The sequence below is a fragment of the Geotrypetes seraphini genome, chromosome 6 (assembly GCF_902459505.1).
Source record: "Geotrypetes seraphini chromosome 6, aGeoSer1.1, whole genome shotgun sequence".
In the NCBI taxonomy this organism is placed as follows: domain Eukaryota; kingdom Metazoa; phylum Chordata; class Amphibia; order Gymnophiona; family Dermophiidae; genus Geotrypetes; species Geotrypetes seraphini.
Window position 1 is genome coordinate 63,907,791 of NC_047089.1, and position 20,633 is coordinate 63,928,423.

At 44.8% G+C, this 20,633-nt stretch overlaps 1 protein-coding gene and 1 long non-coding RNA gene across 2 annotated transcripts in view; one reads left to right on the plus strand and one right to left on the minus strand.

The window, feature by feature from the left end:
* Positions 1-17,182, plus strand: part of HTR2A (5-hydroxytryptamine receptor 2A) — a 103,474-nt gene extending 86,292 nt beyond the window's left edge. Inside the window, exon 5 of the mRNA XM_033948776.1 lies at positions 16,350-17,182. Within this exon, the coding sequence (XP_033804667.1) occupies positions 16,350-17,149 (800 nt within the window). The 3' untranslated portion in view covers positions 17,150-17,182. The remainder of the gene's footprint in view (positions 1-16,349) is intronic.
* Positions 17,183-17,447: 265 nt separating this feature from the next.
* The window catches only part of LOC117362436, a 62,689-nt gene continuing 59,503 nt past the window's right edge, over positions 17,448-20,633 (minus strand). Inside the window, exon 3 of the long non-coding RNA XR_004539887.1 lies at positions 17,448-17,578. This is a non-coding gene — a long non-coding RNA (uncharacterized LOC117362436). The remainder of the gene's footprint in view (positions 17,579-20,633) is intronic.

The following is a 20,633-nucleotide window of genomic DNA, read 5'->3' on the forward strand; positions in this document are numbered from 1 at the left end:
TGCTTCGGATCCTGTAACCCATTAGATTCAAGGAAATACACTATCCTTTCTTTCAGCAACACTTCCATTATTTTTCCAACAACTGAAGTGAGGCTCACCGGCCTGTAGTTTCCTGCTTCATCCCTGTGACCACTTTTATGAATAGGGACCACATCTGCTCTCCTCCAATCCCCAGGAATCACTCCCGTCTCCAGAGATTTGTTGAACAAGTCTTTAATAGGACTCGCCAGAAGCTCTCTGAGCTCCCTTAGTATCCTGGGATGGATCCCGTCTGGTCCCATCGCTTTGTCCACCTTCAGTTTTTCAAGTTGCTCATAAACACCCTCCTCCGTGAACGGCGCAGAATCTACTCCATTTTCTCGTGTAACTTTGCCAGACAATCTCGGTCCTTCTCCAGGATTTTCTTCTGTGAACACAGAACAGAAGTATTTGTTTAGCACATTTGCTTTCTCCTCATTACCTCATTGGAATGACTACAAGACGGCATTGTATTTTCCAAAACAGACAATATATTTATGGTTAGTATAATGGCTTACAAAATTATAGCAGCAGAGACATAGCAGAATTGAATTTTATATTGTCAGTTCAGAATATGCAATGGAGAGTAACACTTACACTCATATGCCGAGCAGGGGGCTAGCACACCCTCCGGCATAAGCAGGTAAACCTCTCTGGCCCTACTTGTGATGCATGTTTCTTTTATACAGATAAATTCTTGCTTTGTTTCAAAAGGCTCATCCCCGAACTCTGGTCATATGACTCCCTATTGATACAAAAAATGTATACCTAACTATTCCCCCCTCCAGTCCACGCCTCTCTCTCTTCTCCCCCCCACGAGAGGGGCCCTAGCAGTCCAGAAACAGAGGGCACTTCGTGAACTTCTTTTGTCCATATCTTGAATCCTTATCACCTTGCTGAGGCTGGTTTGTTTGTTATACAACACTGTATGTCTTCAGGATGGTGTCCTTGTAGACAGTCTTATGCAGAAAACTGAAACAAAGATGCAAGGGTAACATTCCAGCATCCTGTCCATGCCTGGATCCCATGGCTTGCTTCAGAGACAGGCACCAGGCCCCCACATCCCTACTCCCCCTTCATCCTTCAGGGGTTGTTACTTGTTATGGGTGTTTTATGGCTTCTCAGGGTGCCTTGCATATGTCATACAGCACTGATAACAGCTCAGCACAAATGATCAATGGCCACCGAACCTTGGAGAAGTATCCTCCTTAGGGAGACAAGAACTAGGCCAGCAGGGTTAGCATTTCAAAAGGATACATGCGTTCATAGATTAGCAAAGTACATGTTGTTCCATCTGGTTAGCTTGTAAAGAGAGGCTGCTTTAGACTGTGAGAAAATGTGTTAAAATGGCTGTAGTGTCCAACATACACAAGGTAGGCCTCCACCAGGTAGTTCAGTATGTCCAGATTATCCAACTCAGTCCCCTCTTGGCGGGCCGAAGTACTGCAATGAAGGGCAGCAATGAAGGGCCGCCACTCAAAGGGTGGCCGAGAGAGGAAGAAACAAAGGCGTGGAGGAGGGGCAGCCCACCCAACTAGCTAAACTAAACAACAGTATATGCCAGAACCAGAGGATGGAGGCCAAAAAGGCAGATGTACAGGGCTAAAAAGGAGCCAAACAAGAGAGTAAATACAAATGCACAGGATAGAGTACATATAAGGATCAAGCAAACATAATCTAAAACTCGGATTCTGAGTCATTTACCACAGGGTCAACAGGGCGAGGGAAAACATACTCTTGAGCAGAAGAGGGGACAGGGAGATAGCCATGATGGGAAAGGAACTGGGAAGTCACACGTTCAGCAGTATGCTGTAACACTTTAAAACAACAAGGAAGGAGGCACGGGAGGAGAAAGAAAATAGCACAAATCACAGCTAAAAACAGGAGCAGGGGGCGCAAAGCCCCAATATTAGGGAACCAAGAATCAAACCAGCCGGTGGTGGGAAAGCCATGTCAGGTTTGAACAGGAACATGGGCAAGGTTGCACATGCAATCCGTGATCTCTTCAATCACCTTACCAGTGTCATCAATCTCAAGGCAACACTTAGAAAGATTAAACTTACCACACGCTCCACCCTCCGCAGCAAGGAGGTAATCGAGGGCAAGGCGGTTCTGATAGATCACAGTGCGCATCGTAGCGCTTTGTTTGGCTAGGAGGTTCAAAGCTAAAGAAGTTTCATTGGTAATGATTTCAACAACAGTCTGAAGGCGAATAATTCTGTTAAGCATGTAAATAGGAGTGCGGTAGCCCCAAGACCCATCCTCCGCCCAGGTGGCAGGGCCATAATAATGGATAATACACTCAGGAGGCCATTCACTATCATGCCAATCACCTACAGCAATAGAGCGGCGAGCACGGGGAGCAAAAACAGGGATACCCAACTGCTCACCCACTGTAAGGGGAATAAGAAAGAAACTGGGGCGAATGGTACCCAGGCCACAGGCACCAGTCCAAGAAGCAGGGAGGACTCGGTGAGCCATGTGACCACAAATCCAATACAAACCATCAAGGGCAGGCCAAGAAGAGGACCAAAAAGAAGTAGACAAGGTAGCATAAGGGGCAGTGGAGAGAAGAAGGGAGAACGCGTCAGTAAAGGAAGAGGCATTAGCAGGCCAGCGAGTCCAAGAGGACTGGGTGGAGTTCCAAGAGTAGGAAGATTTACACAAAGAAAGACCCATGAAAGGGAAAGAGTCATTAAGGTGGGGGCGCCAGATACAGACATTGAAGACAATGCCATGACGCAATACCCAATCAGCAGGAGAAGGAGCAGAAAAATTGAGGGGTATGGAAAAATTAGAGGGAAACAGGGACAATTCCTTAGCTTCCCAAGGCCATTGTTCACCCATGTTTGTGCCCCCACACACAAAGCAATTAGAAACATTAAGAGAGGAGGCAATAGTTTCAGCAAATTGGAGAAACAAGTTACGGGCAACATGACTGGGTTTAAATTTGTGCTCTAGTTCTTCAAAAACAGTATGGAAAACCTTATGGGTGGAGGTTCGAGCTCCAGTGGTGGTGACCCGAATCTCAATTCTAGCGGCTGGGTCACCACCAGACCCGTCAATGTAAAGGCCATAGTGATAGGGAGTGAGGAACATACGAGGCGTCTGAATAGTTAAGTTTACAGTGGTGCAGGTGTCTATCTTACAGGTGGAAGGGGCTGGTAACTTGGTAAGAAACATTCCTGGAAATCCAGTAAACTTGGCGGGTTTCCAGGTGGCATGAACTACATCAGCCCAGGAAAAGCAGGAAGTCATAGCAGTACGGGCAGGGCACATATACTTTCCATCTGAGGAATAGGCACATTGCCAAGACAGGCTACCACAGCCACGTCTGTCATACCGGGCACTTTTAAGCCCAACATCATCTCGGGAATAATCAAGATCAGCAGTAAGAGAGCAGACATCAAATACAATGGAAGCAGGGTGATCAAGAGAAGGATCAGGTTTAAAAATGGGTAAGATTTCCAGGAAAATCTTCATGGGAGCAGAGCTAGGGTCAAAACAAACAACAGCATGTGGCAGAGTGCAGACAGTGTAAGAAGTACCATTATATATGCATGTCCCCGAGATCTTGTCAAGGGGGCAATCATAAGCGGAACCATGTGGGCCCACAACAGTTCCAGAAAAATTAAAAATTAAGGCAAAACTGCACAGTCCACAAATGGGGCAGGCTTAATGTCCTTAGTGTGCACTAAAGTACTTTGTCCATGCAGCTTTACAGCAAAAAGAAAAACCAGTTCCACAGTAAAAGGTCCAAGGAATGGTTGATTCTTCCACGAGGTTTTGTGATGATTGCGCTTGTAGACTGCTTGCCCAGGTCCACGAGTGGGGTAAGTCAGCATTGGGGCCCTTGCGATAATGCTGTAGTTCACGGACAGCTGTCTGTAAGGAAACAACATTATCTTGTAACACTACCGGCAGGGACTTGTTGCCAGGGGCATGAAACCAAGGCTCAAAAGGCAGCCGGCCCATGAGGAGCTGGAATGGAGACGTGGTCAATTTGTACAATTTAAGTGTCCTGTTCCGGACAGCATACAGCGCAGCAGGCAGGTATGCTAGCCAATTAGAGCAATCAGGAGGCATGAGCTTACGCAGTGCCACTTTTAGAAGATCATGGGCCTTCTCTGTGTACCCGTTACTTTGCGGGTGGTAAATAGTCACAAATTTTTGTGCAAGGCCCAGCCGGGCACAGACCTCAGCCAAGAGGTCGTTATGGAAATGGGTGCCGTTGTCTGAGTACAGAACTTCAGGTACACCGTGTCTACTAAATAAGTCACGGCAGAGCACCTCCGCAGCAGCAGCCGCTGACTCAGAGGTGCAAGGGAATGCCTCTATCCATTGAGAAAAAGGACACACACATCCCAAAAGAAATCTCTTCTTGTTGCAAACATAAATCATATCTGTAAAATCCATGTACCACCTCCTAGTGGGTCCCTCAGGGATGGGAATGGTTCCCGGGGGAAAAGGGGTCCCCTGAGGGTTATTCTTAGCACAGGTAGTACAGGTTTGAACAACGGAACGTAAAACAGGCAGCATGTAGGTAGCCCAGTAGTGGGGCTGAAGTTTAGCCAACAGAGTAACTGCAGTAGGGTGATTGTCAGAATGCAGGCTGGCTGCTAGGAGGCGCAGAGAGACGCCTGACAAGCAAACTTGGCCATTTGGGGTAACATACAAACCTTTCACTTTGATACTGCCGAGGCGCTCCCAATGAGCAGTTTCCTGAGGCGTGAGGCCCATCTGTGGGTGAAAGTCATGATCCAGAGCTGGTAGTCCCTGTTTTACCTGGGCCCTAGTAAGAATCATGGCAGATGCTTCTTGGGACTCAGGTTGGCGGCAATAAGTATACTCAGTGGCCTTGTTGGCAAGATGATCTGCAAATTGGTGGGACCTCTGCTCAGGAGATTTATCAGTGTCATCATGCGCTTTGATCTTGATTAGCGCCACTGGGATGGTTCTGGAATCAAGGCGAGTCATGATTTCTTGTAGAATGGAAAGATGTTGCAGAGGTCGTCCAGCACTATCAATCATACCCCTCTTTTTCCATTTCAACAGGTTGTCAGAAATGCTGGATAGGGCATAGTGTGAGTCTGAAAAAACAGTTAAGGGCTCAGCAGGATGGCTCCTTAGGCATTGGAGTACTGCAGCCAGTTCAGCTGTCTGGGCTGACTCATGGGGAGACAGACAATACCATTCAGTGCTGTACTGATCCTGAGAAACTGAGTATTTTAACAGAGCAAAGGCTGTGCCCTGCTTGGTATGAGAACCATCTGTGAAAACGTAAATCCCTGTTTTATGGGGGACCATCAGAGTCAGTGGAGAGTCCTTGTAAGGGCATCCGTGGACTTGCAAGAGTGTAGGCTGCAGGCATTGGAAGAACGGCTGTACTCTGTCCAAGAGTGAGTCTGTTTTGGTCGGAGGAACAAAGGTGAGATTTCCAGTTAATAGCACTGAAGATATGTAGCCAGACGACGAGCAGTGAACGTAACAGCAGGGTCACGTAAAACCTTGGAAACCTCATGAACACAATGCATAGTGATGATGGCATAAGGCAGGGTCTGATAAAGTTTGGTAACTGCAGTAGCCGCAGCTTGTTCACATTCAGTAAAGCATCTTTCCACTGGGGTGAAGGTGCCGCTGAGGTACAAAACCAGACTGTTGGCTTGATAAGCACTGGCTGCCCTCCCATCCTGGTCATTGATCAAGAAAAGATCGACCAGAAGTGTGGGAAGGGGGAACATAAATTTTGGAGCCTGCATGAGATTCTGTTTCAGCTGGCCAATGAGATCTGATTGAGCTTTCGTGAGTGTGATGCGGTCTGAGGACCGTGGAGAGCCTTTCAAGTATTCACGCAAAGGTTTTGTTCTGAGACTCAAGCAGGGGATATAATCTTTACAGTAATTAAACATTTCCATCAAGCCGCGGAGTTCTTTGATAGTCTGTGGAAGAGGAATGTTTATGATCTCTGCCAAAACAGTAGCAGAAGGGAATTTGGACTCCGAGTCCGGACCAAATGTGTGTCCGAGGAATGTCATGGTCTGCTGGCAGAATTGAATTTTGTCTTTATTTATAGCATATCCTCCTTCAGTGAGCACTTGCAGGAGTCTGCCACTAAAGTGTCTGCAAATTGTAATGGTAGATGCAGACAGCAGTATGTCATCCACATACACAAACAGGGAAACTTGTGTGTTGCCTGTCAGTTCCTCCCGGAAAACCTGTAAGTCGTGCTCTAAGGCTTTAGTGAACAGAGCTGGACTGTCACTTAATCCCTGAGGGAGGCGGGACCATTGGTAACGATCCACACCAACAAAGAACGCTGTCAAAGGACGGGACTCTATGGCTAGAGGAATTGAATAGAATGCATTTTTCAGATCAATGACAGTGTGCCATGCCATCACCGATTGAGAAGTAAGGAGGGACACAGGGTTAGGAACTATAGGAAATTCCTGTTCCAGGAGTATGTTCAGGTCCCGGAGGTCATGGACCAGACGATACGTTTTACCATCTGCTTTCAGTACAGGAAAAAAGGGTGTATTCCAAGGGGAGGAAGTGAATTCAATAATTCCTGCCTCAAGCAATTTGGCAATGACTGGGCGAATCTCTTGGAGAGCTTCAGGTTTGAGGGGGTACTGTGGAGTTGTCGGGCCAGTACCAGGCTTTTTTAATGTGAGGATCACTTCATGAACTGAAATGACCTTTCCAAATTCAAGGTCAGGGAATTGGATGATCACATCTTCCGGGAGTGGCAAATTAGCTGAGAACAAACCAGAGAATGTGATAACAGCTCTGAGTTCCTTTAAAACATCCCGCCTGAGCAGGTTTACTGGGCATGTCGGGACATAAAGGAGGTCTGTGATAACCAATTCCTGATCAATGAGGGAGATTCTTTTTAGAATCCTATTGTTTGTGACGTTACCTTCAATGCCAGTAGTGGGGACCTAAGAGTTAGAGACCGTGTGTCCTATGGGCACAAAATTGACAGATGACATAGTGGCTCCCGTGTCTACAATGAACGGTACTCTAGGTTCTTTAGCAACCTGAATATACTTCAATGGTTCAGTGTCAGACATTTGAATGGCATGAAGGTATTGAGACCGTCATTGGAAATACTCACCCCCATCCTCAGGGCCCTCCCACTGGTGCGGGGCTCCAGCAGGATAAGGGAAATCAGGAGCGTGGTCCCAATTCATTTGCCCTCCTTGATTGTAAGGGTTGCCAGGGGGCCGAGGATTGCCCCTGCCTCCCCTGTATCTGCCCCTCCCTCACAGGGTTTGATTTCTATATTCATTAGCATAATGGCCAAATCTATGGCAATTAAAACATTGTATCTGGGATCTGGGTTTTTGAGACAGGGCACCTTCCCCCTACGGCTTCCTCGGAAGGGAGTTTGCTGGGTGTTATTTGTCCAGTTAATTTGAGCAAGTTGTAATGCCTTATCTACTGCCGTGTTTATTTTATCTTGGATAGCCTGGCTATCTTGTTGCACTTGCTTGTCTGCCTTCGCTGTTTCCTCCTTTTCAAGCTGTAAAGCAAAAACCTTCTTTTGCATCTGCACCATTTCTTTCTCTGTTTTAGCTTCCTCTTCCTTTGATTGTTTCACAAAGTGAGTGACATGAGAAACAATCTCACTCCAATTTTTTTCCTTCTATCGCTACAATATTGTCTAACTTACTCTGCACCTTCTTTGGCAACGTGCTTTTTAAGATCTGGTATGCCAGACCTCTCATTGTTGCATGACTGCAAGGCTCATTCATCTCATCTTCCCACTGACCTTCAAACATCCGGATATGGTCATAAATGTCATTTGTCAGAGAGTAGTGTTTAGTTGTTAACTTTGAAAAATCCTTAATGTCAGGGTATCTGTCCCTTAGTGCTTTCCAGACCCTCAGGCGACTGGTATTGAATGGGGCCCCGTCAAAGTATGTGACATCGGGTGTATAATCTGGAATGCCAGCATCTGAAAAGATATCAGTTGTTGTGTTGCCTACCAATTGGACTAATAGGTGTCGGACATCACCTATCCCTAAGGTCCACTGAGCTGTAATTTTTTCAAACTTCTTAATCCATGGGCCAGCTCCCTGCATCAAGGGGGGGAGCTGCCGTTTAATTGCCACAAAGTCAGTAAAGTTCCAAGGAATGTAGGAGCGCTGCACTCCCCCTCCTTCTTTTGTGCCCATGAGAAGGGGGGCTTGTAAGATGGGCATGGGTGTAGCCACGCTTTGTCCTAAAGCAGTTCCTGGGAATTGAACTGCTTCTCCCTTGTAAATGTGCTCATATTTTTCCCACACCTTTAAGCCTTTTTTCATGTATTTAAGATCCCAGCCGGGGTCTCCTGTGCCTTGCTTGATGCACAGTCTGGCAGTATTCATATGAACTGTTGCAAACGACCCCTCTCGGGGGTAGGGAATCATTTGCGGAGCCTGTCCTTCTGTCCAGCCTGCCAAATTGGATACCCAAACATATACATACTTGGGAGATCCCTCGTTCTGGAGAACTATCTCCATGGGAGATAGTGCTGACTGGAACATGGTTCTGACAGGGTCTGCATAAATAGGGCTCTGATAAGCATTTATAGGTTGTGCAAAGGTGGGTTGTGGTGGCTGTACTGGGATTTGGTGTTGTGCCAAATGGTCCCTAAGAGCACCGACCACAGGGTGGTAAGGTGTCAAGGGTGGAGGCATGGATGTGAGCTGTGGATTCATCCGGATTACTGCCAACTCTTCTGGTCGTAACGGGATGTCCATCCTTCAGAAGGGAGTCTGTGCAGGCACTTGAGCTTGTGCTGCATCAGATGCTGAATCAGAAAACTCAGAGTCTGATCCAGAGTCCTGAGCGGTCAGGTGACTGCCAGGCACATTGAATCCACTCTGAGGGGTCAGAGTAACATTTCCCTCGATTCTAAAAGGGTTGGCTGTTCCAAACCTGGCAGGATAAACTACTGTGGGAACTACATCCCCTGGCGCACTTTTTACCAGGGAAGGGTCAAAAGGTGCTAGGGAATACCCTTCGGCAGGCTTGTCCAAGTCTGTTAACACAGGATAGAGAGGCACTGCCTGAGGTGCCGCAGGCACTGGGCTATCCTCATATGGCGGCGGCTTAGACTCTTCTGCAGGGATCATGTTCTGCTTTGTTTTGACAGCTACTTTTACTTCCTGTGTAATGGGAGGGTTTGTACACAACTCCCGTCACAAGGTCCACATTTCTAAATGATCACTTTGAGATTTTCCAGTCTTATGCTGCATAATATTGATCCAAAGTTTTGCCAGGTCTTCCCACAGCAGGGAACCTTCCTTCGGCCATTGCCAATTATTTGTGCTGTTTTTAGGTTTCTTACCTGTCACTTTGATCCATTTTTCATGGAAGTGGGTTATATTTGTAGCTAATTGAGAATGATTGGCTGTTTTCACGACCTCTAGAGGTAACATCTTGATGCAGACTAAACTGTTCAATTCCCTATTCTATATACAAATATACAATCTCTTGAAAAAAACAAACACGCGCCTCCCTACACTGTTCTATCTTTCCCTATTTATAAAACTGACAGCTAATATATATAAAAAGTAAAATAAAAGGTTGTACTTACAGTTTGTACAGTATTAATTCCGTACGGTCTCTGGGTGACTAGAAATATATTTTGTGGAGTTTTGGCGTCCAATTATGGCACAAAAAGTGGACCACAATGTGGCTCCCACCAGTCCATGCCACAACTAGCCCCCCTAAAATTCCTGCTCACCCAGGAACACCATCCGTCCAGGGCAGCTCTATACACCCCCTGAACGTGTTTCTCTTTGGAGTTCACAGGAACACCTGAAAAATAAAAAGTCTGTTAATCACGCAAGTGCGTGAAACCCATGCGTGCGTGCGCGAATCACGTCGGGCAGTCACCACTGAAGTATGGCTGCTTAGTTTACCTCATTGGAATGACTACAAGACGGCATTGTATTTTCCAAAACAGACAATATTTTTATGGTTAGTATAATGGCTTACAAAATTATAGCAGCAGAGACATAGCAGAATTGAATTTTATATTATCAGTTCAGAATATGCAATGGAGAGTAACACTTACACTCATATGCCGAGCAGGGGGCTAGCACACCCTCCGGCATAAGCAGGTAAACCTCTCTGGCCCTACTTGTGATGCATGTTTCTTTTATACAGATAAATTCTTGCTTTGTTTCAAAAGGCTCATCCCCGAACTCTGGTCATATGACTCCCTATTGATACAAAAAATGTATACCTAACTATTCCCCCCTCCAGTCCACGCCTCTCTCACTTCCCCCCCCCCACGAGAGGGGCCCTAGCAGTCCAGAAACAGAGGGCACTTCGTGAACTTCTTTTGTCCATATCTTGAATCCTTATCACCTTGCTGAGGCTGGTTTGTTTGTTATACAACACTGTATGTCTTCAGGATGGTGTCCTTGTAGACAGTCTTATGCAGAAAACTGAAACAAAGATGCAAGGGTAACATTCCAGCATCCTGTCCATGCCTGGATCCCATGGCTTGCTTCAGAGACAGGCACCAGGCCCCTACATCCCTACTTCCCCTTCATCCTTCAGGGGTTGTTACTTGTTATGGGTGTTTATGGCTTCTCAGGGTGCCTTGCATATGTCATACGGCACTGATAACAGCTCAGCACAAATGAACAATGGCCACCGAACCTTGGAGAAGTATCCTCCTTAGGGAGACAAGAACTAGGCCAGCAGGGTTAGCATTTCAAAAGGATACATGTGTTCATAGATTAGCAAAGTACATGTTGTTCCATCTGGTTAGCTTGTAAAGAGAGGCTGCTTTAGACTGTGAGAAAATATGTGTTAAAATGGCTGTAGTGTCCAACATACCCAAGGTAGGCCTCCACCAGGTAGTTCAGTATGTCCAGGTTATCCAACTCAAACTAACACCAGCTCAATGCTGGTGTTAGCGTCTAGCATGGCCGGCAGTTTAGCGCGCGCTATTATGCGCGTTAAACCGCTAACGCAGCTTCATAAAAGAAGCCCTAAATCTCTCATGATTAGCCAAACATGGGTGAGATTTTAATTTTATATTGGTTTTATCTTATAATTCCTAGTGATGAGTAGTTATCTTTTGTTGTACTCTGCAATGAACTGTAAGGTAATTAGCAGAATATGGGGCTCATTAACTAAGCTGCACTAAAAAGTGACCTATGCTATTTTAGCATATGGGTTCTCATGTGCTGAAGCCATTTTTTTTTTAGCATGGCTCCAACATGGCTGCAATTTTAATGTGACCATTTATTTTTTTCATCAAAATGGGACATCTATTAATATTCAGTCCCTCCCCCAATCCCGTCCTAGCCCCACCCCCACCCTCCAGCCTAGCCTCGCCCCCAATTTCTTCCATTCATTTTCTTGTATACACAATATATTATTAATTCATAATGGTAAACATAAAATATTTTTTAAAAACTCACAATGCACATTGTACGCAGAGAAAATATTATCATTTACAAGTTTCAGGGTTTTTTTCAAAGATGTCAAGGCAGATTACGTTAAAATATGCAATGTCACCTCAATAACTATAGAAAAATAGACAAATATAGTGCAAAATATAGACAGCAGATATAAATTCTCAAAACAGACACATTTTGATCACTAAATTGATAATAAAATCATTTTTCCTACCTTTGTTGTCTGGTGATTTCATGAGTCTCTGGTTGCACTTCCTTCTGACTGTGCATCCAATCTTTCTTTCTTTTGCATTCAACATTTCTTTCAGAATCCAGCCCCATCCCCTTTGGGTCCAGGTCTCTCTCTCTTTTCCCTCTGTTAACCTCCCCAGATTCAGTGTCAGTTCTCGTTTCTACCTTGTTCCAGGTCTCCCTCTCTCTCCCCCTCTGTTTGAACCTCCCATAGTCATGCATCTGCCTCCTGTCTTTCCACTTTCGTCAAAGCCTTTTTCTCTCTAGTCTTTCTAATGTGCTTACAACCTCCCCTTTCTCTGCCTCTTTCTCTCCTTCTTTCCTCCCAGCAGATTTTAGCATATCTCTCTCCTCCTTTTTTCCCCTCGGATCTAGTATCTGTCTCCTTCCTCTTTTTCTCCTCCCAGGTCTGGTATCTGTCTCCTCTCCTTCCCCCTTGCTCTGGCATCTCTCTCGCTGCTCCCTTCCTCCTGTTCTTCCCTGGTCTTCCTTCTCAATTTATTTTCTACCTCTGTCTAAATTCTTTTTTACTATTCAGTCCTCAATTTCCCTCTTTCACTGTGTCTACCTATAGCTTGCCACCTCTTTCCCTCACCCCTTCCAGTAACTAACTCTATCTTCTTCCCTCAATCCTGCATGTGTCCTTTTTTCTTTCTCCTCCCCACTTCCTTCCAGTGTCTGCTCCCCCTGTCCCTCATACTTCCATTCAGCGGCTGTCCCTTCTCTCCCCCACACTTCCATTCAGTGTCTGTTTCCCTCTCTCTATCCCTTCCATCTACTGTTCACCTTCTATCTCGCTCCTTCCATTCACTGCCCTCTGTGCTCTTTCCATTCAGTGTCCTCCCTCTCTCTTCCAAATGGCATTTTCCCTCTTTCAATGCTCCTTCCATAAACTATCTATCCCGTGCCCCTTCTCTCCTTTGTACTTGATTGATTTCAGCTCTGTCACCTCTCCGTTTTTCTCTCTCTGTCTCCAGCCCTTCCCTGATTCCCGGCATCTCTCTCCTTTCCTTTTCTTCCATCTCTCCCTCCCCCTCCATGCTCTGACATCTCCTCCTTCATTTTCCCTTGGGCTGGCATACCTTCCTCCTTCCCTCCAAGCCCTGGCATTTCCTTTCATTCCCTCCCTCATCTTCCTTCAATACTCTCCCCAATTCTCTCCCCCTCTGCTACCTTTCCTCCTTGTCACCCAAGAACTTCATCGGGCAGCAGCAGCATTCACAATTCACTGCTGTTGCCGGCTTCAGGCCTTCCTCTCTGTTGGGTCCTGTCTTCATGAAAACAAGAAATAGGCAGGACCCGGCAGAGAGCAAGGCCTGAAGCCGGCAACAGCAGCGAATTGTAAATGCTGCTGCTGCCCGAAGAAGATAATGGAGCACCGAGGCAGACCGCTTCTCCCCCCTCCCAGCTGAACCCCCACTGAACCTCCTATCTCTCCCTCCCGACCCTCCCAGCGAGTTGACAACCTCCCTCCAGTAGCGTTGGCAGCCGCAGCAAGCTAAACAGGCTGCTTTGCGGCTTTCTCCTGCTGGCGAAGCATCACTGATGACGTCATCGGTAACATGGCAGAGGGATTCGCAGGCAGGAGAAAGCCGCGAAGCAGCCTGTTTAGCTTGCTGTGGCTGCTGACGCTACTGGAGGGAAGTTGTCAACTGGCTGGGAGGGTCGGGAGGGAGAGATAGGAGGCTGCGATCCCCTGTCCCGTTGTCCCCACTCACAGCTTTGGGATGCCCTCTCTGAAAACGGGACATTTCGGGCATCCTGAAGCTGTGAGTGGGACAACGGGACAGGGGATGTGAAAAAGGGACTGTCCCGTTCAAAACGGGACGTATGGTCACCTTATGCAATTTGGATTTCCCTACCCCCCCACCCCTGTGATACCTTAGAGCAGTGGTATTCAACCCAGTCCTCAGGGACCACCTGGCCAGTCGGGTTTTCAGAATATCCACAATGAATATGGATGACAGAGACTTTGAAAATAGAACATTACGATCCAGCGAACAGCATTTATTAACAATTCCATCTCTCAAAATCATTAACACCAGAAGACAATTTATCTTCTCAGTTACTGCTCCTCAAATTTGGAATTCTCTGCCAATATATTTAAGGAAAGAAAATGATATTGAGAAATTTAAAATCAACTTAAAAACATTTCTTTTTAAAGATGCATTTGATTAAACAAATTCTTCCCTTGAATTTAATAATGCTGCTTTCAACAATTCTTTGAACTCCCATCCTTATGTTTTTCCCCACCTACTTTTCTATTATAAATTGTATTTCATTTCCCCTTTTTCCCTTCGTTCATGTTTGTTTTATTTAATGGTTATATATTAATTAATGTTTTATTGTTAATTTTAAAAATGTAAGTTTTATCTTATAGTTGTAATTTAAATATTTTCTTTTATGTATGTACATCGCTTTGAAACAAGATTAAGCGATTAATCAAAAACTTTAATAAACTTGAAACTTGAAAACTTGGTCCCTGAGGACTGGGTTGAATACCACTGCCTTAGAAGAAGGCAGTCACCTAAAAAGAGTATCACCCTACGACAGGGGTAGGCAATTCCGGTCCTCGAGAGCCAGAGCCAGGTCAGGTTTTCAGGATCTCCACCATGAATATGTATGAGATGGATTTTCATGCACTGCCTCCTTGAGATGCAAATCTATCTCATGCATATTTATTGTGGATATCCTGAAAACCTGACCTGGCTCCGGCTCTCGAGGACCAGAATTGCCTTCCCCTGCCCTAGGATATGACAACAAGAAAGAAAAAGCAAAACCTCCCAGGTAAATGCAGCGACAAAAAGGAATAAGGTCCACCAAAATGAAAAGTTAAAGATGTAAAAGTCAATTTGCATCAATTTATTAATGATCATAACATAGTGCTCAGCACAGCTGTTTTTCAGCACAAAGGACTGCATCAGGGGTCCATCACAACTATTGATGTTATCAGTTCGATTGATGTTCTCTATCTTCCCTCAAGTGATACAATGTTGATGCTCAATCATCTTGATTTTATAATTTCTAGATGTATGTATGTGTTATATAACTCAAATTAGAAGGATATATCACAACATATATAATGTTTATGGCACTGTATATGGTATATATGGTACATAATGTATTAAAACAACCATTTTTCCTATTTGTGGATCTTGCTATTGAAAACCCTGCTTGATAATGCTACAAATGGAACAACTTTCACAAATCCTGGATCATTAAGACCTGGATTCTCTATAGGGCGCCAATATCAGCAGCTGCCTACAAAGTGGCCGCTGATCACATTTCAATTACACAATGGCATCCTATAGAGAATCACGCTTCTGTGAAAGCTAGGCACCATAAATGTAGGCCAGGGTTTTCCAGGCCTACATTTCTGGCACCTATCTATGCCGTGAATCATGCCTATGTAGGCGCTTTAGGCCGCCTAACACCACTTCCAGCATTAGCCACATCCCTAGTGGTGTTTGGTGTCCTAAAACACCTATGTAGACTCACCCCCCCGAAAAAAAAAAAAATCTGAATAAAACAGTACATACCTGTCTGTAGAACAGCAGCATCTGGTATGGGAAAGGTTAGTAGAGTATCACACAGGTGTCTTAAGTAGCCTGGTAGATGGATTGATGAGCCATTGAGAGGAGGACCCAGGCCCTTAAGACACTCTAACGGCTACATTTATGATGGACAGTGTGAATCCACCAAAATCCTACTATACTGTCATACAAGTGCCACCTGTAGCCATAAGGGCTATTGGGGTGGTAGATAGGTGGGTGCAGTAGGGTTTTTTGGGTTTTTGTTTTTGTTTTGGGGGGGGGGTTGGAGGGATTACCATACATTTTAAGGGGGTTATGGTGAGATGTATATCTGGTATTCCACAGTCCTCTAAGGTGCCCCACTACTCTATTGGTATATCTATGTGGCCAGTCCATTACAATGCTGGCCCTTCCCACATCTAAATGGTCTAGATTTGGATGTTTTCAACTTGACTTCACACTTTCCACCATAAATGTATTGGCTAGAGTGTCTTATGGGCCTGGCTCCTCCACTCTATAATTCACTAGCCCACTCAACAGGCTACTTAAGACACCTGTGTGCTACTCTAGTAGGCTTTCCTATACCTGGTAGTGCTGTTCTAGAGACAGGAATGTACTTTTTCATTCAGAGTTTTGTGGAGTGGGAGGGGGTTGTGTGACCACTGGGGGGAATGTGGAGAGGTCATTACTTAATCCCTCCAGTGGTCATCTGGGTACCTTTTTGGCACTTAGATGCTTCTAAAACAGGTATAGATCAGAACATCTAAGTTCCATCTAGAACGTCCTACAAAAGGTTCAGTTATCGCCATAGTCTAACTCGACCTACAGTCCTCCCACATCCCACCCAAAAACATGCCTCTAAAAAGCCCCTTTCTGAGTTGGACGTTTTGAAGGGCGAACGTCTCATAAAACATCTAAGTTCTTTGTTTCAATTATCAGCACTTGGAGGTTTTGCAAAGAAATCATCCAAGTGCCGATTTATGGACATTTTTGTGTTTTGAAAATGCCCCTAATAGTATATGATCCTTTGACATATACTATGCAAAATGGCTAATGTTTATTTTAATAGGGAAATTGATACTTTTATATGCATTTTCATTTGCTTATTTAATTGACTTTTTATTTTCTATATTTGTTTTAGGCATCTCAATGCCAGTACCTGTGTTTGGACTACAAGATGACAGCAAAGTGTTTAACCAAGAAAACTGTTATCTTTCAGATGAGAATTTCATCCTGGTTGGTTCTTTTGTAGCATTTTTCATTCCTTTAATTATCATGGTAGTCACCTATTTCTTGACTATAAGATCACTACAGAAAGAAGCAACCTTATGTTTTCATAACCTTGGTGCAAAAAGCAAACTGGCTTTATTTAGTTTTCTACCCCAGAGTACACTTTCAGCAGAAAAACTATTCCAACGCTCTTTGCAAAAAGAGTTGGCACCTTATGGAAGAAGGACTATGCAATCAATCAGTAACGAGCAAAAGGCATCCAAGGTACTTGGGATTGTCTTCTTTCTCTTTGTTGTGATGTGGTGTCCTTTCTTCATCACAAATGTGATGGCAGTGATTTGCAAGGAGTCATGCAATGAACACATCATGGAAGAACTACTGAAGGTGTTTGTTTGGATTGGATACCTTTCTTCAGCAGTCAACCCATTGGTATACACTCTATTCAACAAAACATATCGCTCTGCTTTTTCGCGTTATATTCAATGCCGGTACAAAGAAGAAAAGAAGCCTTTGCAATTGATTTTAGTGAACACTATCCCTGCATTAGCATATAAGTCAAGTCAACTTCAGCTAGCACAAATGAAGAGTTTAAAAAAAGAAGCAAAAATGATGGCCAAGGACTATTCTATGATTACTAAAGGAATACATCATTTAGACAATACGTCAAAGACCAGTATCAGTTCAGTGAATGAAAATGTTAGCTGTGTGTGATTAACAGCTACCATAGCAACCAGGCTGTACATTTGGAAAAATATTCACCTGCGATAAACTTGGTTTACTTATAAAGGAAAAACAGCTCAGACTAAGGGATTCTTTTGTGGAAATATCTTAACTTTATGTTATTCTATCAATGAAATACCATAAAACACAATGACTTTCTCAACTGTTGATCCACTACTTCAACTGTTTGTGAACACACACTAGTAAATTTATTTTTAAAAATATTATAAATAATATATTTCTTTAAAATATGTATCATGCCATACAATAACATTGTTCGTAAGTAAATCCCAAAGCTGTTTCTTTTCAGAATAGAATGGCACACTGCCGTGCACTTCCTTGTAATCATGGACTGCAAAGATTGTTTTAGTTATTCCTTGTTTTCCTGTTCTTGAATGTGAATGAGCACTTTAAACAACTCTAGGAGGAAAGGAAAATAACAGTGAATTTAACAATGTACCAGTACATGGATAGACAGACTGAAAACAATTAAATGGCAATTTTGGTGATCGTGTTTTTATAGTTACATTTTCATCATGCCACTCTCAAATTGTATTGTGCATACTGCATTCTTTGTATAGATCAAGATAATTATCTTCAAAAGCCAGTTAAAATGAATGCTCCCTTATCATCGTGGCCATTGAAGAAGTAAATCTATAAGGAGCCACCTAGATGTAGGCAGCAAGAATGATCACAAATACTCTAGGCATATACTAGTGTATTTGGGCCTATACATGTATAAATACCATAGTCTAACTATACACTTAGGGTTACCAGACGTCCTTTTGAGGACATGTCTGGGGGTCCAGAAGGCTTTTCAAAACCAGGCACTTTGTCCAAGTTTTGAAAAGCTTCCCGACAAAATTGTGTTGGAAAGGGGCATTCGCGCATGTGCGGATGTAATGCAGTGACATCACAGGCATCCGTGCATGCGCGAGACATCACTGCGTCACGTTCATGCATGCGCGGATGCCGTCTGGGGGTGGAGCTGGGGCAGAACAGGGCACGACAGAGGCAGAACTGGGCAGTCCTGGGGGCGTGGCCATGGGTCCAGATTTTCCCAAAGGAAAATCTGGTAACCCTATATACACTATTCTGCAGCTTGCCAATCTCTGATGGCATGTACTTTGCCAGTGGGTATTATGGGCAGAGTTTGAGTGAAGCATGGACAGGAGACAAAATAATGCACATAAATTATAGAAAACTATGATTTACTTACATTTTTTAACAATTTAGGCATAAGCCTTTACACTAGCTCTATGGTCGGTATGTTTGCACCTAAAATATAAGTGCATATTTGATGGGTTACACTAGTATTCTAGGCACCTACTTTTCTTTATAGAATAAGCTGCAAATAGAAGTGTTCTTAGAGCCTAAAAATAGGCCCCCTCTTTTTGAGAATTACTCTTGATCAGTTCTATATAACAAGGCACACACATTGCAAACTTAAATGCACAAAATCCCAGCACTCTCATGGGGAAGTGTACATTTAGACATGTAAAGTCTGAAAAGTGACTTAGCACTATTCTGTAAGGGCTTGATTCTGTATACTGCAACCAAAGTTACGTATACAAATCTGTGCATATTGCTGATTTGCATGAACTGATTGTTTAATCTAATCAGTGCTGACAATTGGCACTGTTTGGCACTAATTAGAATTTACACGCACAACTTTCTAAGCATATTCTAAAAGGTGGTGCGCATAAATGCTAGTTTGTGAATCTCAAAAGGGTGTGTGGCCATGGGAGGAGTATAGGCAGGATGTGGGCATTCCTAAAAGTTAGATACACTGTTATAGAATACGCCCATTCTGCTCACAACCTAGGTGCAGGTATTTAGGTCTGGTTTCATTGGCCTAAATGGGTGAACCTAAATGTTAAGTCAGTGGCATAGTAAGGGGGAGGGCAGACCACCCAGGGCACCGTCACCTCTCTTCCCCGCCACCCCGTACCTCTTTAAAATCTTTGCCAGCACAAGCATCTACAATAGCCTGCTGCTTGCACAGGCCTGGTCTTCTCTGAAATCACTTCTGGGTCATGGGGGCCAGGAAGTGACATCAGAGGGAAAGCCAACATGAGCAGCAGGCCAGAGAACCTGTTCATGCTAGCAAAGATTTAAAAAGGTATGGGAGTGGGAAGGGAGGGCATGAGTGTGGCGTAGGGGCGGGGGTGGAGAAGGAGGGGAAGTGCCACAACCCCAGGAGCCTTCTACTCTCGCTATGCCACTGATGTTAGTCAGGTGTGCAGGTGCTAAGTGTGATTTTATAAACTGCACGTAGCTTCAGGGACATTTTATAGAATCACCCTAAGTGCTGTGTTTTTCAGCACCAATTTTGTAGGCATCATATATAGAATATGGTCCTAAGAGTACAAGCAAGTGGCATGGTGTGTAATTGCAAAGGTGCATTCACATGGAGGAGCATGGGTAATGCTATCACTTACGCATACTGTAAGTTATAAATGTTTTTGCCTCATTCAGTGCCAGTCTGTCCACTGGGCAGATTAAGCTGCCACCTAAGATAGCACAATTTAGGGGATAGCATTGGCACTTGATCTCCAGGTTCCCTCTCCTTATTTCCTTCCTTCCTTACCTGTCTCCTTTCACCCTTAGGGGTTCTGGCCTTACTTCCCTTTATCAAGGACACAGGTCAGCAGCTATAGAAAATACAAAGTATCCAGTGCAGGGCCTTGAAAATTCATGCATGCTCAAGGCTTGCTGGCTCCCACCCCTTGTGGAACAGGAAGTTCAAAATGAGCAGGAGCCCATAGGGCTTGAATACATGTGGATGCTGAAGGTTCCAAGCCAATCATGATACATCTTCTATATCTTCTAACTACTGCACTGCTGTCGAAGAGGAAGGGAGGTAAAACCTTGCAGGGTTCGAGGGGGGAGAGGAAGAAAGGAGGGAAGGAAAGAACGAGATAGATGCTGGAGACCACAGGATTGGGGGTGGATGAGAGAAAAGCTGGAGACAGGAGGGGTTGGAAGTAGAAGAGACAGATGCTGGAGACCACGAGGCAGGAAAGTAGGGAAAGAGAAAGATACTGGATGCCATGGCATGGGGGACTTTGAGCTGTAAGCAATCCCTAGGGCAGGGGTGCCCAACACGTCGATCGCGATCGACCAGTAGCTCAGGAAGGCAACGTGAGTCGATCGCAGACTCGTGTTGCCGTCCTGATGTACGGGCCGATCAGCCTTCCTCTCCAGTGTTTTCCCTAGGGCCTTTTAGCTGGGCGGTCCGCCCAGCTGTCATCTGCCGCTGCTGAACATTAAAAAACCCCCAAAAAAAACCGGCTTGGAGATTTCAGCCCGTAGCCAACTTATGCTCCGGGCTCTAAAGTGTGCGTGCCGGCTTCTCTTCTCTTCCCTCCGAAACCGGAAGTTATGTCCGGGGGGAGGGGAGAAGGGAAGCCGGCATGCACATGTTGAGAGCCCTGAAGCAAGCGTTCGCTATGGGCTAAGGCAGGAGACAAGT